The sequence below is a fragment of the Mytilus edulis genome, chromosome 8 (genome assembly GCF_963676685.1).
Source record: "Mytilus edulis chromosome 8, xbMytEdul2.2, whole genome shotgun sequence".
Taxonomy (NCBI): Eukaryota; Metazoa; Mollusca; class Bivalvia; order Mytilida; family Mytilidae; genus Mytilus; species Mytilus edulis.
This window is the reverse complement of record NC_092351.1, coordinates 67,093,764-67,116,710: the sequence shown is the minus strand read 5'-3', so window position 1 is coordinate 67,116,710 and position 22,947 is coordinate 67,093,764. Positions and strand designations below refer to the sequence as shown.

Genomic DNA, 22,947 nt, shown 5'->3' with positions numbered 1-22,947 from the left:
TGAAAAATTAGAGGCTCTAAAGTCTAAGCTTGTGTTGCTCAACTAGGCCATGAACATTTCAACAATAGACACTCTCTTACATTGTGGACTAGAATAGAATTCATGACAACAATCTTTTTTTTTTAATGTATTATTTTTGCTGTCTTCCTTAGTTTTTGCCCAAAACAGAACAAATGTTTGCCCTAAACAGAACAAAGATTTAAAAAATGTCATTTATTGGTAATCACTCCAATAAAGAGTCTACTATTGATTTTAGTAAAATTTTACTTATTTGTAGATTTTGTGTTGCTTTTTAAAGTGTCTGTCTATCTATTATTTAAAGTTTTCAAGATAATAGGTACAAGCAGAATAAAAATGGTAAAAATAGTCATTAATGAGTCAGAACTACAATAAGGGGACAACTTACCATTTATGTAATTTAACTTATTTTAAGATCTTATCTTGCTAATCATTTTGCAGTTTTAAGAGTATGTCTATCTATAATAGTTTTTGAAAAACGGGTTATAAATTAAAATGGGTAAAAATTGTCTTGAAATTGAGTAATTCTAAAACGGAGTGGACTGAAAATTTCAGCTATGTTTGACCAATTTGTAAATCTATGGGCCACTAGTGAGCTAAAAATTGTAAGGGTATTAAATCAACATTTTCCTGGTGAAAAAAACTTCAGGTGAATTTACTTTCATGTTCCACTTGCGCTCTCAACAGTTTGTGATAAAACTAAATGTCCACTTTGCATGAAAAATAACTATCACTTATATGGTCTAGGATATAGATCAGGTATGATAAGTGAACAACAGCAAAATGAGATACAGGAAAACTAATAAATTACGTAACTTTTTCATTGCAGTTTCAGTAAAAGCCAAGCAGAGAGAATTTTCTGGTTGAATTATGTCGCTTTGATGAGGGTGGTAAAGGGTTATTTTCGTGCAACATGATCGTCGTTTTTAATTTCACGTTCAACGTGTTTTTACTTTTTTATTTGACGTTCAGTCGTGCAAGACGGGTGCCTCGTTCAACGTGTTCTGCTTATTTAATTTTACATGCATCGTGATTTTCAAAGTCTTATTTTGCGTGCTCGGTATTTTTCAAATAAAATTCAAACACTTGGCAGGGATCGTCAAGAAATACTTTTTTAAAAGATGTAAACCAATTATATCATAAATGTGTATACTAAATCGGGAATATCAAGTAAAACAAAGAGTTAATATATACAAAAAGGTCACAAAAGGTTCAAATAAAAGTATTTATTTTTTTCGTGCAACGTTCATTACAGAAATTATTTCACGTTCAAAGTGAAATTATGTCTTATTTCACGTTTTTTTCGTGCAAGCACCCCCCTTTACCACCCTCTTTGATATGTCAAACATAAACCAATTAGGATAAAATCACAAAAAAATATTAAAAGCTATAAGATTAGTGTTTACAATGTAACATATAATTTAAATTATCATCAATTCTCCTGATTTGTTCTCCTACTTTTAAATGATTGAAAATATAAAACATCTGAATATTAAGATAATTCAGTTTAAAAAATCTGAATAAAATGATGCAACATATAAAAGATATCAGTCGAAATATTATATGAATTATAAAAATCTAAATATTATATGAATTATAAAAATCTAAATAAAATGAATTCAACATAAAAAATCTTCTCATTATTTGTTTTCTAGTATTTTATTCTTCATACCTGCAAATCACCTTAAAAATTGACATACTAAACCTTTGACCAGCTAAAAGTATCAGCAATACAAAATGTTGGTCCATATAGTCTCCATACAACACAAATATTCTTGTTGCATTGTATCAATTTTATGTTAAAATGTCAGCTGAGCAATATATTTTCCTTTGAGCCTCTTGTTTTTTCCTCGAGTTCCAGTAAAGCAGGTCAATATTAAGCTGATTGAGTAAGACATTTTTTCAATTTTTGCATTTTCAGATTGAGATATCATGGCTTTACTTCCCTGAACATGGGCTGTAACTCTGCTAAATATGTCAAAGTAGTTGAAGATACTAAATCAGACAGAGGTAAGACATGTAAAAATATCTAAGATCAAATGAAGACCAAATTTAAATATAAATCTTGTATTAGTTACCATTACAGAGTAATGTCTCTTGATTTGTGACAGAGTAATGTCTCTTGATTTGTGACAGAGTAATGTCTCGTGAATTGTGACAGAGTAATGTCTCTTGATTTGTTACAGAGTAATGTCCCTTGAATTGTTACAGAGTAATGTCCCTTGATTTGTGACAGAGTAATGTCTCTTGATTTGTGACAGAGTAATGTCTCTTGATTTTTGACAGAGTAATGTCTCTTGATTTGTGACAGAGTAATGTCTCTTGATTTGTGACAGAGTAATGTCTCTTGATTTGTGACAGAGTAATATCTCGTGATTTGTGACAGAATAATGTCTCTTGAATTGTGACAGAGTAATGTCTCTTGATTTGTGACAGAGTAATGTCTCTTGATTAGTGACAGAGTAATGTCTCTTGATTTGTGACAGAGTAATGTCTCTTGATTTGTGACAGAGTAATGTCTCTTGAATTGTGACATAGTAATGTCTCTTGATTTGTGACAGAGTAACATCTCTTGATTTGTTACAGAGTAATGTCCCTTGAATTGTTACAGAGTAATGTCCCTTGATTTGATCTCAAAATGTTCTGTTCATCAATTGGTCTGTCTATCATACTTTTGTTGTCACCATGATAGCACCTACAATTTTGTCAGATCTTCTTTATATTTCAATAAAGGTTTCAACTCACCAAAATCTTTTATTTTGGAAACTCAGAAAAATCTAAAAATGGTGAACCTTTTTTTAGGAGGGGGACTAAAAATATAGATATCTTATATTAATTCTTGTTGTCATGATAGTGTCTTCATTTCTTCTCAGTTCCACTGGAAAGTGTCAAAGTTTCCACTCATCAAAATATCATATTAGATCCATAATAAAGAAAATCTTTAATGAGGGGTCATTATTTCAATAGGGTAATTTTTCATATGTTAATTATGAGGGACATGGCTGCATGGGGTATGTTGGCTTGCTCAATAAAACTTCTTTCATTGCTAATTACCATAAACTGCAATTCAAATTAGTTCATGTCAGTATAACATTGTAGACAGTGTAGAACTTTAGAAATAAAACAGTTTCTAAATGATTAGTTTACTTTTAAATTCCCTTCTAGTTTATTCAGTAGAAACTCCTTCATCTCAGGTTACACAAAGCTGACGATTCTTGTCCCTCTAAAACACTTTTTGCATTACTATACATGCAATTATTCCTGGTTTTCTGTCAAGTAGACTGTTCTGGTATCATCCATTGTCTGTGTCTATTCCTGCTGGTTTTCTGTCAAGTAGACTGTTCTGATATCATCCATTGTCTGTGTCTAGCTGGGTTTTATGCTTATGATATTATGTCATTGAATAACTGTTTTGTGTTTAAATTTAAGAGCTATTTGGAGAAAAAAAATATTTATCATCATAATCAATATTGTTTGTCTTTAAAAGTTTACTATCTTGGTAGTTGATAGAAATACAGAGATAGGTAAAGTATGATAGCACTATTTTGGTGATTTTATACAGGAGTTGAATCAGTATCATATATCACCTGACCACCATATTTTAAATATTTTAGTTACATTTATGTTTGACAGATGTTACTAGGCACTTTTTAGCTCACCTGGCCCACAGGGCCAAGTGAGCTTTTCCCATCACTTTGCGTCCATCGTCGTTAACTTTTACAAAAATCTTCTCCTCTGAAAATACTGGGCCAAATTAAACCAAACTTTGCCACAATCATCATTGGGGTATCTAGTTTTAAAAAATGTGTGGATCGACCCAGCCAACCAACCAAGATGGTTGAACATAGGGGTAAAATGCAGTTTTTGGATTATAACTCAAAAACAAAAGCATTTAGAGCAAATCTGACAGGGTAAAATTTTTTATCAGGTCAAACTCTATCTGCCCTGAAATTTTCAGATGAATCGGACAACCCGTTGTTGGGTTGCTGCCCCTGAATTGGTAATTTTAAGGAAATTTTGCTGTTTTTGGTTATTATCTTGAATATTATTATAGATAGAGATTAACTGTTAACAGCAATAATGTTCAGCAAAGTAAGATCTACAAATAAGTCAACAAGACCGAAATGGTCAGTTGACCCCTTTAGGCGTTATTGCCCTTTATAGTCAATTTTAAACCATTTTTCGTGAATCTTAGTAATCTTTTACAAAAATCTTCTCCTCTGAAACTACTGGGCCAAATTAATCCAAACTTGGCCACAATCATCTTTGGGGTATTTAGTTTAAAAAATGTGTCCGGTGACCTGGCCATCAAACCAAGATGGCCGCCACTGCTAAAAATAGAACAATGGGGTAAAATGCAGTTTTTGGCTCATAACTCAAAAACCAAAGCATTTAGAGCAAATCTGACATGGAGTTAAATTGTTTATCATGTCAAGATCTATCTGCCCTGAAATTTTCTGATGAATCGGACAACCCGTTGTTGGGTTGTTGCCCCTGCATTGGTAATTTTAAGGAAATTTTGCTGTTTTTGGTTATTATCTTGAATATTATTATAGATAGAGATAAACTGTAAACACCAATAATGTTCAGCAAAGTTAGATTTACAAATAAGTCAACATGACGGAACTGGTCAATTGACCCCTAAGGAGTTATTGTCCTTTATAGTCAATTTTTAACAATTTTCAAAAAATTGTAAATTTTAACTAACATTTTCCACTGAAACTACTGGGCCAAGTTCATTATTATAAGAATTGTAAGCAGCAAGAATGTTCAGTAAAGTAAGATGTACAAACACATCACCATCACCAAAACACAATTTTGTCATGAATCCATTGTTTAATATTCACATAGACCAAGGTGAGCGACACAGGCTCTTTAGTTTTGTTTAGACATTTATTTTTGAGATGTTATACAGAAGAACAAATATATCATTCTTCATTGTTTGATTGCTGTCTGTTAGAGTTTGTTTGTTGTGATGTAGTTGCCACTCTATACACACCTGTACAGTTTTATGCCTGATTGTTGCCTGAAGTTTGGTCATTGATGAATTTACTTGAAGAAAAAAAATCTTCCAAGTAGATGAAAATACATTTATTTACTCACCAAACTGCATGTGATGTTGTATTTTTTCAATTTCAATAATATTTTTTCACTCTGTTCAATATATTTTAACACTGATTGAAACATTAAAAGTTGATTTTTTAAAGGTTTATAATACATTATCTATGTCTTGGGAACATAATTTTCATTGATATGGGAAGATGTGGTATGAGTGCCAATGAGACAATTCTCCATCCAAATAACAATTTATAAAAGTAAACCATTATAGGTCAATGTACGGCCTTCAACATGGAGCCTTTGCTCACAACGAACAACAAGCTATTAAGGGCCCCAAAATAAATGGTTTAAAACCATTCAAATGGGAAAACCAACGGTCTAATCTATATAAAAAAATTTTTTTAAATAGTATCCATTATTGTTCGAAAATGTTTCAAAATATTTTTTGCTTTTAATGTAACACATTTATCTTATTTATATTTTTGCAGTGATCAGGTCAGCATTATTGATACAGAAATGGTATCGTCGTTATATGGCCAGGTTAGAGGCCAGAAGGAGATGTACCTGGGAAATATTCCAGTCTATAGAGTACGCTGGGGAACAGGACCAGTTAAAAGTAAGACATTTTTATACAATTACAATTGTATGTGTTTAGTCAAAACCAATCATTCATCTTTTGTGGGTGGCATGACATGGGTATTTTTTTGGAAGGAGTTTCAAAAAGTTTTTTTTATACTTAAATCAAGGGCAAACTATTTTGTTTCAATAAAATACAGAAGAAATTTCTTTTGAAGCTCAATGTTGAATTTATTGATGTTTTCCTTGTTTGAATGGAGACTATTTTTTTCTTCACTTCTATTCTGAAACAATATTTTTCTTTTAATATAGAAATTTAGAATCAAACAAATTATTTAAAAAAAAATCAACATGCCCTTCATATTTAAGGTGAGTGGGTAGTGCCTTAGGTTTTTGCCTATTGAATTAACACCCTCTCAACTCTTTTAATTCATATTTATAAGAACTCTTTTTGAAGGCAATTCCTCAGCAATTTTTTGCATAATAAACCCCACATTTTGTTCCATGTCTAGCCAATAGTAAATCACAATCATGATTTTTTTTCTTTAAAGTTATGCCATTTTTTTCAAATATAGATAACTGGTTGTTGTTTTTCAAATGGTCCTTACAGCTAATTTCCTAATGCTTGTAGAGTAAATCTTTTGTAGGCTTGCTTGCTCTGTATAAATGTTAATTCAAGCTTTGTAATTGACATCCTCCAACAATATATATAGGCATATTTCAACCTGTATATAGTATGCATGTATTTAAATTTGATTGGACATTATTCTAATTACAATTGTACTATACACAAACAAAGCATGCAAGCTAACCAAAGTCTTGCTTTACATGCATTAGGAAATTAGCTGTAATATGCATGAACTATTTATTATAGATATGGATAAAGGTAACAATTATTGAGTCATGTATCTGAACGACATAATTTGTAAAGTGGTATTTTGTTTCAGCAGAATAACTGTACATCATGTTGTTTTGTAGCTATACAACTTCTTTAATGATATGCTCCAACAAATGGAACCAGACAAATGTGGTCAGCCAAAAATACTCAGAGCTTTATCTGTGTCAAAGAGACCTGTCAGTATGGGTAAGTTCTAGAATACTCAAGCTTTATCTATGTCTAAAAGACCTGTCAGTATGGGTAAATTCTAAAACACTCAGAGCTTTATCTGTGTCAAAGAGACCTGTCAGTATGGGTAAGTTCTAGAATACTCAGAGCTTTATCTGTGTCAAAGAGACCTGTCAGTATGGGTAAGTTCTAAAATACTCAGAGCTTTATTTGCGTCTAAAAGACCTGTCAATATGGGTAAGTTCTAAAACACCGAGAGCTTTATCTGTGTGAAAAAGACTTGTCAGTATGGGTAAGTTCTAGAATACTCAAAGCTTTATCTGTGTCTAAAAGACCTGTCAGTATGGGTAAGTTCTAAAACACTCAGATCTTTATCTGTGTCAAAGAGACCTGTCCGTATGGGTAAGTTCTAGAATACTCAGAGCTTTATCTGTGTAAAAGAGACCTGTCAGTATGGGTAAGTTCTAGAATACTCAGGGCTTTATATGTGTCAAAGAAACCTGTCAGTATGGGTAAGTTCTAGAATACTCAGAGCTTTATCTGTGTCTAAAAGACCTGTCAGTATGGGTAAGTTCTAGAATTCTCCGAGCTTTATCTGTGTCTAAAAGACCTGTCAGTATGGGTAAGTTCTAGAATACTCAGAGCTTTATCTGTGTTTAAAAGACCTGTCAGTATGGGTAAGTTCTAGAATACTCAGAGCTTTATCTGTGTCAAAGAGACCTGTCAGTATGGGTAAGTTCTAGAATACTCAGAGCTTTATCTGTGTCAAAGAGACCTGTCAGTACGGGTAGGTGCTTTATCTGTGTCGGTCATATTGGGTAAGTGCTTTATCTGTGTAGGTCAGTATGGGTAAGTGCTTTATCTGTGTGAAAAAGACCTGTCAGTATTGGTAAGTTCTAAAACACTGAGAGCTTTATCTATGTCAAAAAGACCTCTCAGTATAATTCAAAATCCTTGAATTTTATAATCTGTAAATCAGTACAATAAATACAATACATTTTGACTGGTTTAAATTGTTTCACAAAAGTAATTTTGGGCCTTTTATTGCACTCTGTGTGGTGAGACCTATAGTTTGTGTGGTGAGACCTATAGTTTGTGTGGTGAGACCTATAGTTTGTGTGGTGAGACCTATACTTTGTATGGTGAGACCTATAGTTTGTGTGGTGAGACCTATAGTTTGTGTGGTGAGACCTATAGTTAGTGTGGTGAGACCTATAGTTTGTGTGGTGAGACCTATAGTTAGTGTGGTGAGACCTATAGTTTGTTTGGTGAGACCTATAGTTAGTGTGGTGAGACCTATAGTTTGTGTGGTGAGACCTATAGTTAGTGTGGTGAGACCTATAGTTTGTGTGGTGAGACCTATAATTAGTGTGGTGAGACCTATAGTTTGTGTGGTGAGACCTATAGTTTCTTACTTCTATGTCATTTGGTTTCTGAGAGTTGTTTCATTTGTAATCATACTACATCTTCTTTAACTTTTATAATACACAACTTTCAAATGTTTGTTTTGTAACCTTAATAAAAACTGTGTGAAGGTGATAACTAAAGACTGATCTTTGTTGATGATTCTGACAAAAAGCTAATTACTGAAAAATTACTTGCATTGTCCTAGCAGTTTAAAGCAATTATTTTCTTAATGTAGTTTTGTGCAAAAGCCATTAACTATAGTTTTCTCATTTCTTGTTGTAACACATAATTTCCATTAAGGTGCATGATGTCCTTTTAGGGTTTGTAATTTGTTTATTTCCACAAATATAAGCTGTCACTGATGTTCATTTTATTAATACATTTCTAGAAGTAAATAATTAGCAAGCAGAATAAGCAATATCAATTATCAAGACACCTCTTTAAGGACATTTTTTTTAAGCCAAAAAAAAAATGAATAATATATTTAATAATAAAATGACAACATTAAAATCCTAGCTGTTTTTTTTGGCAGCAGTTGAATTGGTCAGGTGAAAGTCAGTTGAATTGGTCAGGTGAAAGTCAGTTGAAATTAATTTATTAAACCTGAGTCATGATGTTTCAATTACTGTCAACCAACTTATTTTCGCGGATACTTTATTTCGCGTTTACCCTTTCTTGACCACTTCACGGCTATTTAATTTCGCGATTATCTGATTTACTTGATGCAGTTTATTAAGGAAAGATCAAAGATTGACATATTCTCGACGATTTATATTCGCGTTATTTTTCTACTCGCGAAAATAAATCGCTCGCGAAAATTAGTTGGTTTACGGTAAGTTTATTTTATTTGGAACTCAACAACGACATTTTTTTCAAACTCTTTTGCAACAACCTATATAAAACTTGCCACTTGCAGACATATTGGTTGATAAATACATAATCTTTGCTTTAACTTTTTTGAATGTTATTTACCCTCAGTAATGATAAACAGATATTGTGTTCTGATTTCCCTCTGGTCACATATGGACTCTTATTTGATTATTTGTCCAGACAGACTACAAGGTCTTTAATTGAAAACCAAATGACCACACGACTTTGAATGACATCTACAATCTTACCAAGTTAATAAACTTTTCCTTACTTCAATAGCTGTTACTAGGAAAGTGTAATCTTATTGTCAGAAAATGTTAGAGCACTTTTCACCCAGACACTTGTGATTTAATCAAAGCAAAAATATTCAAGAAAGTTTTGTCAATGTCACATTCTTTAGAAATGTTGTTGTATAGATGATAATTCTGCATTTTTACTGAAAGATGTATATGACAAACATTCAAACACCAGAAGTTATGTCTTGATTTAATAGTACAATAGGATTCAATGCTTTTTAGAAGTCATAATTTCTGAATAAAAGGTCCTTTTCATGCTTGGTCTGTCATTTATATGTTTTTATACCCAAGTTGTCATCAAATTATATAAATGGTTGTTGAAATATACAGCTGCTTGCAGTATCATTGTAATGTCAAGATGTTTGTGTCAAATTTCATTCATCATAATTGTTATGGACATCTCCAGTGTATTACCTGAGGACTTAAACAATTCTGGAACAATCCTCCTTTCTTTCTTCCAATATACTGCTTTAATATTCAGCATGTGAAATATTCTGACACAGATCCTATCAGATTTTGGCTATATTTAATTCCATGTTGAAATGGTGAAATCTTGTATGGGAACAAATACTGTGGATTCATTATTTTTCGTGGATTACTGAAAACTAGCATGTTCATGGATATTTAATTTCATGGTTTTGATGAAGTATACATATAAATATAAGCCTATAGAAAATTCATCAATCGTTGAACATTTAATTTCATGGTTCAGCTGTAACTTCAAAATCCATGAAAATTATTACCCAATGAAAATTAATGAATCCAAAGTAATCTTCAGTGCTTAAAAGAATATATATTCATGCCATAGAAAAACAAAGAATCAGCTTCAGGATACTATGTCCATCATTGTACTATTTTTAGAAATAATGAGACTATAATTACTTTAACTATAAATCAATATAACTATCTGTAAATAGCTTTACCATTTTGTATCTTTTATTTTTGTATCCTAGAATATGCACTTATGTTTTGAAATAATTGGTTTCTAGTTAAGAAAACTTGTTTTGCCATTCAAAATGAAACCAAACAAAAGCAAAATGAAACCTAATAAAAGCAAAATGAAACCAAACAACTACAAAAAAAACTAACTTTGAGACCTTAATGAAAGTATAAAAAGAAAAGAAGGGCATTATTAGAACTCAAGTTACAAAAATAAATCTTTACAAAATTGGGTTCATTTTATTGATTTGTATTGCAATAGATATGATGAACAAATTAATGAATCTCTCAGTGATTTATTACCAAGACTACTTTTCACTTTAAATTCTGTTTTTCTAACTTTGTAAAAAAATCAACAATCTGTTGGAATTGCTGCTAATATACCTAAAGGCAGGAAATTCCAATATAATAATTTTAGTTCAAATAAAAGTCAGCCATTACACAAATAGTCACTTGACATTTCATGATAGAAATCATTAAAAGACACAAACTATCTATTTACTCCAAACATTTTCCATTACCAAAATTATATTGAATGTGCTGTCATGTAGTTTGAGACTTGATGTGTTTCAATGTGCTATCATGTAAATGTATTGTTAAGTGTAATGGACAGAGATGTGAATTGCAAGAATAGGATACATGTATCTCAACTGATAATGTTTACCTATGTTGCCAAAGGCGAAAGTTAAGGTCTCTAGTAACAAATCAACTATGTTCGTCAGAAAGACTTAAGAGTAGAAAACTTTCGTCCTGACTTCTAAGAAAGAGAAGGATTTTATATTTAGTCTGCATCTTCGTAATGTTGAGTTTTAATGGGTAAAGCAACTTTTACACCTACAGTGCAGCCTCTTCCTGGTTGCATATATTTTAAAGTTTTACAACATCCATTGTTGAAGGGAATCTTTTGTCCAATTTTTATGCCCCACCTACGACAGTAGAGGGGCATTATGTTTTCTGGTCTGTGCGTTCGTCCGTCTGTCTGTTCATCCGTCCGTTCGTCTCACTTCAGGTTAAAGTTTTTGGTCAAGGTAGTTTTTGATGAAGTTGAAGTCCAATCAATTTAAATTTTAGTACACATATTCCCTATGATATGATCTTCCTAAATTTAATGCCAAATTAGAGTTTTGATCCCGATTTCACGGTCTATTGAACACAGAAAAAAGGATAGTGCAAATTTCAGGTTAAAGTTCTTGGTTAAAAGTTTTTGGTCAAGGTAGCTTTTGATGAAGTTGAAGTCCAATCAACTTGAAACTTAGTAAGTTCCCTATGATATGATCTTTCTAATTTTAATGCCAAATTAGAGTTTTTACCCCAATTTCACGGTCCGCTTAACATAGAAAATGATAGTGCGAATGGGGCATCTGTGTACTATGGACACATTCTTGTTCTTAGCTTTTAATGAGGAAATTATTTTATATTGGGTTTTCAGCTTGATAATGTTGAGTTGTAGCCAGTAAGCAATTTTTACCTCTGTTGTGCAGCAAACCTGTCCAACTTTGTCAGTAGTTTGAAATAAATTTCCCCAAAGACAAGTTGTAAAAGGAAAAAAGTTTTCTTGACTTCTATCGAAAGAATAATTTTAGATTTGGTGTGCAGCTTCATGATGTTGAAAGTTGAGTTGTAGTGAGTAAGCAAGTTAACATCTGCCATGCAACCACTTCCTTCCTGTTTGCCAATAGTTTGGCAAAACTCATTGTACAAGGAAAAGTTTTCTTTGCTTCAATGAATGGGAATGATCAGATCATAATGCTTCAGTATTGGAACAAACATTTTCTACCATTTATTTGTTATGAACTGTTATATTTATTCTAATGGAAATGATATTCAAGAATATTGTTTCTATTTGAAACTTACATTATATAGGAACTTCTATTCTGTGACACTGATTTTGATGAAGACATAATTGATGATGATGGACAGTGACAAAGCAATATAAGCATCATGGTTATTGAAATTTACTGACTGTTGATCTGTGGCAAACAAGTTGAATTGTAGTGTAACCACAAAAATATTAAAAACAACACAAAATAGAGAGTTGAGTCAGTTGACTTTCAATAAACTTTACTCTGCCACATAACAATGTGCCTGTACTAAATCAGACACTTCTTCTAAAGTTATATCAAATAGTTTTTTTTATCCTGTAGATAATTTGTTAATGATAGAAGATCTCTTGTAAATTTATTAAAACAGCTTTCAATTATATATTTTAAAATTGATATTAAATTTTTTATATAGGAATTGGCAGAGGCGTATTAAGAGTGGGGCTCAGGGAGCCAAGCCCCTCCTTTTCTAGTTGATTATATAGGGAATCACTGAAGCATGACCGGAGGGGGCCCCCTCTTAGGCAGTCTGCCCCACTTATGAAAATTTCTGGATTCACCACTGATTGGTGCAATTTTATACCAAATCAAATCAATCAAATCAAATATTTTATTGTCATGTAAACTTTACAGTTTGTGACCAACATATATTATTACAATAAACACAATAAACATATATACATACATATTAAACATACAAAATATCAACAGCATTAAAATGTATAACAACAAACAAGTTGTTAAGAGTCCCCTGCCCTCAGTTCTAATGACTTTTTCAAGAAGGATCCTAACTTATTTGTTTGTAAAGGCGATGATGGATTTAGTAAATAATGAATTTTTTCTTCTTCATTTAAATTATTAAAGTTATTATTTTCTGTACATATGTGATGAAAAAATTCATTTCTTAGAGTTTTATTATACTCACAATATAGTAAAAAATGTTTCTCATCCTCTAGTATTTTACATTTATGGCAAAGACGTTCCTCTCTTGGGATTTTAAAATATCTCCCCTTTTCAATCAAGAGGGAGTGATCACTTATTCTAAATTTAGTGATTAATCTCCTTATCTGAAAATTAGATGTATTTAGATAATATTCTAGTTTGTAATCTTTTTTAAGTTTTTTATAGAGAAAAAATTTACTTTTATCATCGATGTTTTGAAATTTATTTTGAATTAAATCTTCATATCTATTTTTCATTTTTAACTTTATATCGTTTTTTATTTTATTTACATCTTTTATGTCCTTACAAGTAGAAAGAATATTAAGGTCAACGTTAGTCTCTTTGACAATATTTTTAGCATATGTATACCATGAGTAAGTTCCTGTCAAATCTAGAGACTGTGCTAGAGAAAAAGCTTCCTTTAACAATGGATTAATATTATTATTATATAGTCTAGCTAAATATAAAAGGGTTTGTGTTTTAATAAAACATTCTATAGGCAATCTTCCTAATTCAACTCTTGCTCCTAAATTGGATGCATTTTTTCTTATCCCTAGAGTAGATTTACAAAATTTAAGATGCATATTTTCTATGGGGGTTTTGTCTATAAAATCAAGTTGATTAATTTCTTTTCCTGAAGTTAAGGCTCTGCTTTTGGCTCGATGAAAAGAAATATATGTATCCAAATATGTTACTTCTGAATTATAGGTCATAATTGGTTTTACTAAAGAATCAAAAAGATTATTTGCTACTTTTATAGGTAGATTATTCAATGATTTAGTATATGATTTTATTGCAAAAAATACTTTTTTTGCTTTTTTTGTCAGCTCTAAAGTACTTTGTGATAAATTTCCATTACATTTTATCAACATTCCCAAAAATGAATATTCTGTTACACTCTCTATGGCTTTATTCTCATAGTAAATATGTGATGTTTCACTTTTATGTTTTGACTGACTAAAAATCATGGATTTAGTTTTGTTTGTATTCAAAGAGAGTTGCCATTTGTTACAATATAATTTAACGTTATTTAAACTGTTTTGTAGACCCTCTTTTGATTCTGACAGGATTAAAAGATCATCCGCAAAAAGAAGGCATCCTACCTTACTATTTATAAGTTTAAGGGGACTTGAATCATTTCCCTCAAAATTTTTTACAATATCATTTATAAAGATATACCAAAATTTTGGTGCAAATGGTACAAGGTATTCTAAAAACAAGTGAAGATATTCCAAAAACAAGAGGTGGATATGTTTTATTGGCTCAATATTGCTTGTGTTGCAAAAGGACATATTTTCGGTGCAAACAGCATTTTTCAAAATATTTACTGCAATTGCATTATGAAAATCCAATTTGGGAATGATACACCTTAAGCAAATGTGTTTATTCTCCAATGATTTGAAATAAAACAACTTAATTGATTCTATAATGCCATTTATTATATCCTCAAGGTCAAATTTTAGAAAAGGTTGGTCTTCAATCAATATGGTATTTGAAAATCAATCTTTGATCCTAATGAAATTAATGAAAATCTCTTGGTATTGATGCCTTCAAGGACATTTAATTAGTAAATGATTATCATCTTTTATCAGTTACCCCCTTTGAAATTATCACTTCATCCTAGACTGTTAATTAATTATAGTGGAAATATAAATTAGAATTATCACCTTAATGTTTGTCAGTGTCATATAACAAATGTCAACACATCTTTATAATAACCAATTTGTTAGCTTTCATTTATGTTGCCTCTTCATGTATGTATTGAAAAGCTTTTTTAGATGTTGAAACTAAAAACGCAGCATTGCAAGTTGGAGTTTCCTATTCAAAGTTAATGCTATACTTGAGTAAAAGAACATGTGAACTGTATGACATGTATGAGGCAACAAACCAACAGCACAAGATTTTAAGTTTTATGCACTTGTTGTGAAGCTTAAGCATGATCAAGAATTGGCATCATTAAGAAAAAAAATGGTACTTTTCAATTTTTGTATACAACACTTATAAACTGGCTTAGATTTGGCAGTCAACATCAAACTTTACACCGACTTTGAGCAGCAATTGTAGGTGAGACACTTGTGTTCTGCAGAACCTTTTTTCCAATTGTTTAATGTATAATCGGCTTTTTCAATACACCTCTGAAAACAACCATACTAAAAAAAAGTAACATTTTATATTTTATGATTACAGATTCCCTTACTTTGGAAGCAGAAGATGCCAACATCTACCGTCTGTCAAATCCAGATGCTATCACTGTTGAGCCAATGTATTCTGGTCCCCACATTACATTTCCTATGACATACTCTCAGCTACAGAGCTTGATCCAAGCAATCAAATCTAAAAAGGTATACAGTGAAAGAATTGTTTGGAATCAGATTGGCATATTAGAGTTCTGAAGCCATTTGTAAAGGTGAAGGACACAAAAATGAATTATAAGTTAACTACCGGTAGATGATTAATGATTGCTTGATAAATTTTGACACAAGAAATTGTGTTATCATAGTACGAGTTAAAAAGGTAAAAATGAATGGGAAGATGAGGATAGGAGCTCCTTGATAGAATAGAAATAAGAAGATTTGATATATGATTGTCAATAAGACAACTATCCCCCAGAAACCTAATGATGTAGAAGTTAATAACTTTAGGTCACCATACACCCTTTATAAATGAGCTTTATTTTGGCTCATAATGTAAGATTTAAAAGGCCCAGAAAATACAAATGTTAACCAACATAAGAAGATTTGATATATGATTGCCTATAAGATAACTATCCCCCAGAAACCAAATGAAGAAAAGAAGTTAACAACTATAAGTAACCATTGGCTTTCAACAATGAGCAAACCCCATATCACAATGTAAGTTATAAAAGGCCAAGAATCAACAAAACAAACCAATTCAAATGACTAGCTCTGGTGAGATGTATATACAAAACAGTAAACCAAAAACAAACAGGATATGCATCAACAAACCACAACAACTGACTTGTGAGAGGCACATACAGACTGTGGCAGGGTTAAACATATATGTTTGCTGGTTCAGTCAGTGGTTGTTGAAATGTGAAAATAGAAAACTCGCAACAAGTGAATCTCGATTAGGTCAGAACATTTTCTATTTTCACATTTCAACAACCACTGACTGAACCAGCAAACATATATGTTTAACCCTGCCACAGTCTGTATGTGCCTCTCACAAGTCAGTTGTTGTGGTTTGTTGATGCATATCCTGTTTGTTTTTGGTTTACTGTTTTGTATATACATCTCACTTCACTTGTTGTCGAGTATCGAGTTGCGAGTTAAGAAAATCGAGTTGCAAGTTAAGAAAGTCGAGTTGCGAGTTACGAAAGTCGAGTTGCGAGTTACGAAAGTCGAGTTGCGAGTTACGAAAGTCGAGTTGCGAGTTACGAAAGTCGAGTTGCGTAAAAATGTGGAAACTGAAATATTTCAATTTTTTGGTGTAACTGATAACATTTCGGAATGATGATTTCTTATAGAATTGTATATAGTGTTGTTGATTATTTTTGTGGTTTGGACTCTATCTGAGTCTCTTGTAAAAATAAAATGGACTAGATAATCACTACGTTTAGTTTTTTCTGATGAAGCAGATAGCCTTTTGACATACAGCAGATGGCTTGCATTTAAATTATTTTTAAATTTCATACATAGCACCGTCGTATTAAACGTAAAGGGACATAGCAACTAAACTATATTTCATATATGTAAAACACCCCTTCTGCAGATTTCGTTTAAAGTGGGCTTTTTGGGGCAGCTGCGGAGCCGGGCAATATTCGTTAGGGACCGCAAAATTTATTGTTTGTCAGTGACACTCAAAATTGAGGATGTTAAAATTATATATGTCTTATGCATTGGCTAGAAATGAAGGGGATACGATGGGCGTGAATAAAACCAGTTTAAACACGCCGCTTTTTTGTGTCTGACCAATTTCAGACCTGCCAACTATCCCGATTTTCGCGGTATCATCCCGATTTTTACCCCTCAACCCGAATCCCGATATCGGGATTGTAAAATTAGTCAAAATCCCGATTTTCAACAAATATACCCTAAAAATTATTGTTTACCGATTTTGAAGTTTTTCTGATCAATTTTAAAAAATCAATCATTTTACCTGGGGACATATTGTGACAAGTTTATGACCCTACGCTAATCAACAGTCACAACAGGTGTCATAATTAGTTGTTGTATGTAATCAGATTACCTAATGGGTCGTAACAATCCTCAAAATTAATTTGGATAAATTTGGTCAAACAGCCTTTCAATTTTAATCAATTTATCATACAAGCACAATTTGCAACATTTGCCGTAGTTCTACAGCAAAATCATAATTAATTGAAAGATGAGAACTGTAAAGAACTCTCAAGAAAACATCGTTTATCTTGAAATTTGTTTAAATTTTGAAACCAGACATCGTGTGTCTGTTGATCTAAAATCGGCGCCATTTTGTATACACTTTTACTGTGTTACTGTATTAGCCTCCGCAGGTAAGAGCACCTCTGAATACAAAGAAAGATAACTCAAATTTGATCAATTTTCTCATTGATACTGATATAAAGACCATGAGTAAGACTAAATCAAAATTTGTCTTCATCCTTCTTACTTTAGGACATGTAGTTTTAGGTGTTTTGAGTCAAGGTTCATAGATGAGAAGGTCTTTGGAGGGGGAAAGGGGGGGTCTCTACTTTGAATCCTTTATTTTTAATGACATTTTCTCTATTTCTCAGTTATTTTGTCAATTTTATAATTTAATAGTACAAGAATCATGCAAATAAAAGTAACCAAGGCCTACAAGCTCATCATTAGTATACCAAAAGAAAAAAGAAGAGAATTTATACTATTTTAGGAGTAAAAAACAATGCTCACAGAAAAGTCCCTAAAATTGTAACCCTTAAAAAACTTGTCGCGCGCTAAATTCCCCATGGAGATTTTCAAAGTTGGCAGGTCTTCAATTTCAGGAACCTTTAGCCTTTGTTGCTCTTGTATACATTTTAATTTTGGTTCATCTTTATATTTAGCAGCATAGAATGGCGTCTACATTCTTTATCTATCTATATTGTGTTTCGGGCCTGCTCAGGGCTCCCTCTAGGTGTGTGATTTTTCGCTGTGTTAATTTGTAGACCTAATGACCTTTGGTTGAATTGTATATTTTGATTTGGTTGCTGTCTTTTTGACTCATTCCCCATTTTTGTCGAGCCTGCAACTTTTGTTGCAGAAAGCTCCACATAGGGATAGTGATCCGGCTACGGCGGCGGCGGCTACGGCGGCGGCGGTGTTAGCTAACTTCTTAAAAGCTTTATATTTTAGAAGGTGGAAGACCTGGATGCTTCATACTTTGTATATAGATGCCTCATGTTACAAAGTTTCCGTCAGTCACATGTCCAATGTCCTTGACCTCATTTTCATGGTTCAGTGACCACTTGAAAAAAAAGTTCAGATTTTTTGTAATGTTGAATTCTCTCTTATTATAAGTAATAGGATAACTATATTTGATATGTGCGTACCTTGAAAGGTCCTCATGTCTGTCAGACAGTTTTCACTTGACCTCGACCTCATTTCATGGATCAGTGAACAAGGTTAAGTTTTGGTGGTCAAGTCCATATCTCAGATACTATAAGCAATAGGGCTAGTATATTCGGTGTATGGAAGGACTGTAAGGTGTACATGTCCAACTGGCAGGTGTCATCTGACCTTGACCTCATTTTCATGGTTCAGTGGTTATAGTTAAATTTTTGTGTTTTGGTCTGTTTTTCTCATACTATATGCAATAGGTCTACTATATTTGTTGTATGGAATGATTGTGAGGTGTACCTATCTAGCGGGCAGATGTCATGTGACCTTGACCTCATTTTCATGGTTCAGTGGTCAAAGTTAAGTTTTTGAGTTTTGGTCTTTTTATCTAATACTATATGCCATAGGTCATCTATATTTGGTGTATGGAAATATTTTATGATCTTTATGTCAGTCGCGCAAGTTTTATTTGACCGTGACCTCATTTTCACGGTTCATTGCACAAAGTTAAGTTTTTGTGTTTTGGTCTATTTTTCTTAAACTATAAGTAATAAGTCAACTACATATGTTGTATAGAAGCATTGTTAGCTGTACATGTCTGCCTGGCATGGTTCATCTGACCTTGACCTCATTTTCAAGGTTCATTGGTCTTTGTTTAGTTATCTTGGTTAATGTTAAGTTTATGTGACAGTTGTATTAAAGCTTAGCTTTATACTTGGGACTATCAACATAATATCAATGATTAGTATAGAAGGCGAGACATTTCAGCGTGTGCACTCTTGTTATTCTTTATTTTATAAATGTAGCTGTCAAAGATACTATTGTAAAAACTATATTTGCGCCATTTACAGGTAAGATTTAATTGGAAAGTATAAAATGATTATTGCTACATCGTGATTTCATACGTATTTTTTAAAGTCAGTGGCAGATCCAGAAATTTTCATAAGTGGGGGCCCACTGACTGACCTAAGAGGGGGACCGCTCCAGTCACGCTTCAGTGATTCCCTATATAAGCAAACACTTTTTTTTCCCAAAAAGGGGGCCCCTGGCCCCGCCCCTCCTAAATCCGCTTCTAAAAGTATTGGGTAACTTATTAAACTGAGTCACTTAGGTTTAAACTTGAGTTATATAGACGTGTTCACATGTTTGATATTGTCAATTATAAGTTATTTTAAACTTAATTAAATTAAACATCAACCCAACAATGTTAGATCTGTAAATTTGCTTTCGCAAATTTTTGGTTCTTCCCCCGCTGGGATTCGAACCCATGCTACTGTGATATCCTGACACCAAATCGCCTGCACTATATTATATATGTTATAGAGTAAAATTACTTGGATTGTAAGATGATGAAGTTCGCAATTTGAATATTGCTTATAGTGATTTTTTGTATAGCTCTCCCTTTCCATTCTTAAAAAGTCAATATACATTTTAAACCTAGATACTTATAATTGTAAACACATTCTATTATATCTTTTTCGCAATACAAATATTCTTTTAAAATTTTTCCAGGTTTGTTAAACATATTAACCTTGGTTTTAGATAGAGTGACCTCTAAACACTCGTGTTTGAAAGACTTGCCTTGGAACTAGACAAAAAATAACAAGATCCTCTGCATACATGAGGCACTCAATTTTGCGGTCATTTATATCAACAGCATCTATAGGGTTTCATTTAATGCATCCGGTTAAATTCTTTTATAAAAATCTTAAAAAGGTTGGGATTCAAAATATCCCCTTCGTTTACTTCAATTTGGGAATACAAATTAGAAGTAAGCACATTATCTATTTTCGCACATAATTCACTTTTATTATACATATCTGTCACGATTGCATGGAAATTACTACATATGTTTGGCGGCAAAAACACACGTTTTTCAAAACGAAGGATGTAATAATGAAAACGGAAAATATCGATCTTCAATCGGATTTAAAAAGTCTATATATATATCGATGTAGTTTTAAAAAGATTAATCTTATTTGAATCGATCTTTTTTCAAGGTTTAAATGTTTAGATCGATCGCTTTTGTCAGGTGAATGTTAATATATATTCAGATATGAAAATAAATCTGCGCATGTTCGGCGTGTTTAAAAATGATGGATGGAATACGAAAAGTAAACATAGATTCGGCTATTTTTTTTATTATCTTCTAAATCAATAAGTTCTATTTGTTTGCTGCAAATCCTCATCTTCAAACGCATTGGCCGTTCGTTATTTAGCGATAGATATATAGTTTACACACATATCTTTGTTTAATGACTTGTGATGTACGATCCAAAATAATGATTAATAAGTCCATACGAAATTCCAATGAGCAAACTATTTTCTCAATGATTTTGCAATGTGTTATAGTTTGCACGAGATGCATAATTTCCTTTACTATTCTATTTTTAGGATTATTTGTTTACGAAAGGTAATTTATGGTCAGATCGGTTCTTTTTTTGTTGTAGTGTAAACGCATTGAATTAAATAAGATCGATCTCGTCCATTAAGGATACATTATTTGTTTTAAATGCTTCCAGAACTTAACTTATATTAGACTCTAATAAATAAGTATCACATAAACTGTTTCAAATCCCACAATCACGGGAATAACTAAGTTCAGGTGCATGCATGTTTTGTTTATCAAATGTGAATCAAACCTGAAAATTCGGTGTAAACAATATTTTTTTAACTCGCAACTCGACTTTCTTAACTCGCAACTCGACTTTTGTAACTCGCATCTCGACTTTTGTAACTCGCAACTCGACTTTCTTAACTCGCAACTCGACTTTCTTAACTCGCAACTCGACTTTTGTAACTCGCAACTCGACTTTCCTAACTCGCAACTTGACTTTTGTAACTCGCAACTCGACTTATGTAACTCGCAACTCGACTTTTGTAACTCGCAACTCGACTTTCGCAACTAGCAACTCGACTTTCGTAACTCGCAACTCAACTTTCGTAACTCGCAACTCGACTTTCGTAACTCGCAACTCGACTTTCGTAACTCGCAACTCGACTTTTGTAACTCGAAACTCGACTTGCTTAACTCGCAACTCCACTTTCTTAACTCGCAACTTGCAACTCGATGATAAGAAACCCTCGACCTAATCATGTCACAGCTTTGTTTTGATATAGATTTTTCAAAAATAAATAAGATGTACTAGCTTTAAACTGTGGTATTCTTACTCCTCCTTAGTCCTCAAGGATGTATGGATATTCTGCATTTGATGAAAATGAGAAAATCCAGGAATTGAAGCTATAAAGTACACAAATTTTAAAATACCCATTCTTTTCGTGTATTTAAGATGCATCCTAACATTATTTGTCATTTTTCAATATAATTTTTTTTTTGCAGGTTACTACTTATAGTTCTATTTCCTTTTTTAGAGATTACATGTGAAATATCTGCTAGAGTTACTATTAGAAACTCGGGAGGAGTTAAAGAAACTTGGAAATATAAATCAAGCTACAACTTCAATCTCACATAAAATAACTGTTTGTGGAGATTTACATGGCAAACTTAATGATCTCTTTATGATATTCCACAAGGTAAAGAATTTGAGTTGTTGATAATTGTCTTTGTCGTCTTTACTAAACATTTCAGATAAAATGTCATTAAAATTTCAAAATATAAAATAGTTAGCGAGAACTTGGTATTGCCTATAAATTAAACCTATTAATGGAAAAAAAAGCTATGGTATATAATTGAGTGCTTTTATTGCTGATATTTATCTCAAAGTCATAATGTGTCCTTCAAATTAAAGAAGATGTTTACACCTAACTGCAAGTAAAGGATGTTCTTAAGTGAAATTAAAAAAATCAAGAATTTAACATTGATACTTTAAGTCGAAAGAGTATTAGTAAAGGAAAAAATAAGCTAAAAAAAGTTATAGGTTATGGAGCTCCTTTTCGAGATATTTGAGTTTTAAGAAATGGCGGGAAAAGGCTGACTTGAACTTTTCCCTTATATTTGCATTGGTATTATTTGGGTCTCAAATTGAAAGAAAAAAATGAAGAATCTGCTTAAATTTTGGTAAATGACTTTTTATGTCATATAGCGGGATTATATGAATAGAAAAAGAGGTGTTATGGGGCATAATATTTTACCCTGTATTGAATGAATCAAGGAATCTGAACTTCTGACACAATTTCTAAACCTGACCTAAGTACATCCTTAAAGACAGTCTTTAACACCTTAAATAAATTACAATATATGATAATAAACCAAAAAATAAACATGAAATTAAAAAAGTAGTTTAAATTTGCTCAACTACATTTTTATTAAGGAAACATTACAAAGTTGTAGAACACTGAACATAATCCAGATTCAATATATGTGAAGGGAGATAATCAATTTGCAGATCTTTTGTATAAAAGTGAAATAAGAAAAATATTGAAAATTCCAAGGTAAATTCACAAAACTGATTATAACATGGCAAAATCAAAAGCTCACA

General features: G+C 32.1%; 1 protein-coding gene across 2 annotated transcripts in view; it reads left to right on the top strand.

The window, feature by feature from the left end:
• The window catches only part of LOC139486115 (serine/threonine-protein phosphatase with EF-hands 1-like), a 41,475-nt gene that overhangs the window by 5,275 nt on the left and 13,253 nt on the right, over window positions 1-22,947 (top strand). The window contains exons 3-7 of one of the 2 annotated variants that reach the window (XM_071270825.1): window positions 1,940-2,028; window positions 5,565-5,692; window positions 6,631-6,736; window positions 15,180-15,334; window positions 21,881-22,042. In XM_071270825.1, coding sequence (XP_071126926.1) covers window positions 1,971-2,028; window positions 5,565-5,692; window positions 6,631-6,736; window positions 15,180-15,334; window positions 21,881-22,042 — 609 coding nt within the window. In that variant the 5' untranslated portion in view covers window positions 1,940-1,970. Of the gene's footprint in view, window positions 1-1,939; window positions 2,029-5,564; window positions 5,693-6,630; window positions 6,737-7,389; window positions 7,451-15,179; window positions 15,335-21,880; window positions 22,043-22,947 lie in introns of those variants that run through there. The other variant, XM_071270827.1, reaches the window with a different exon arrangement.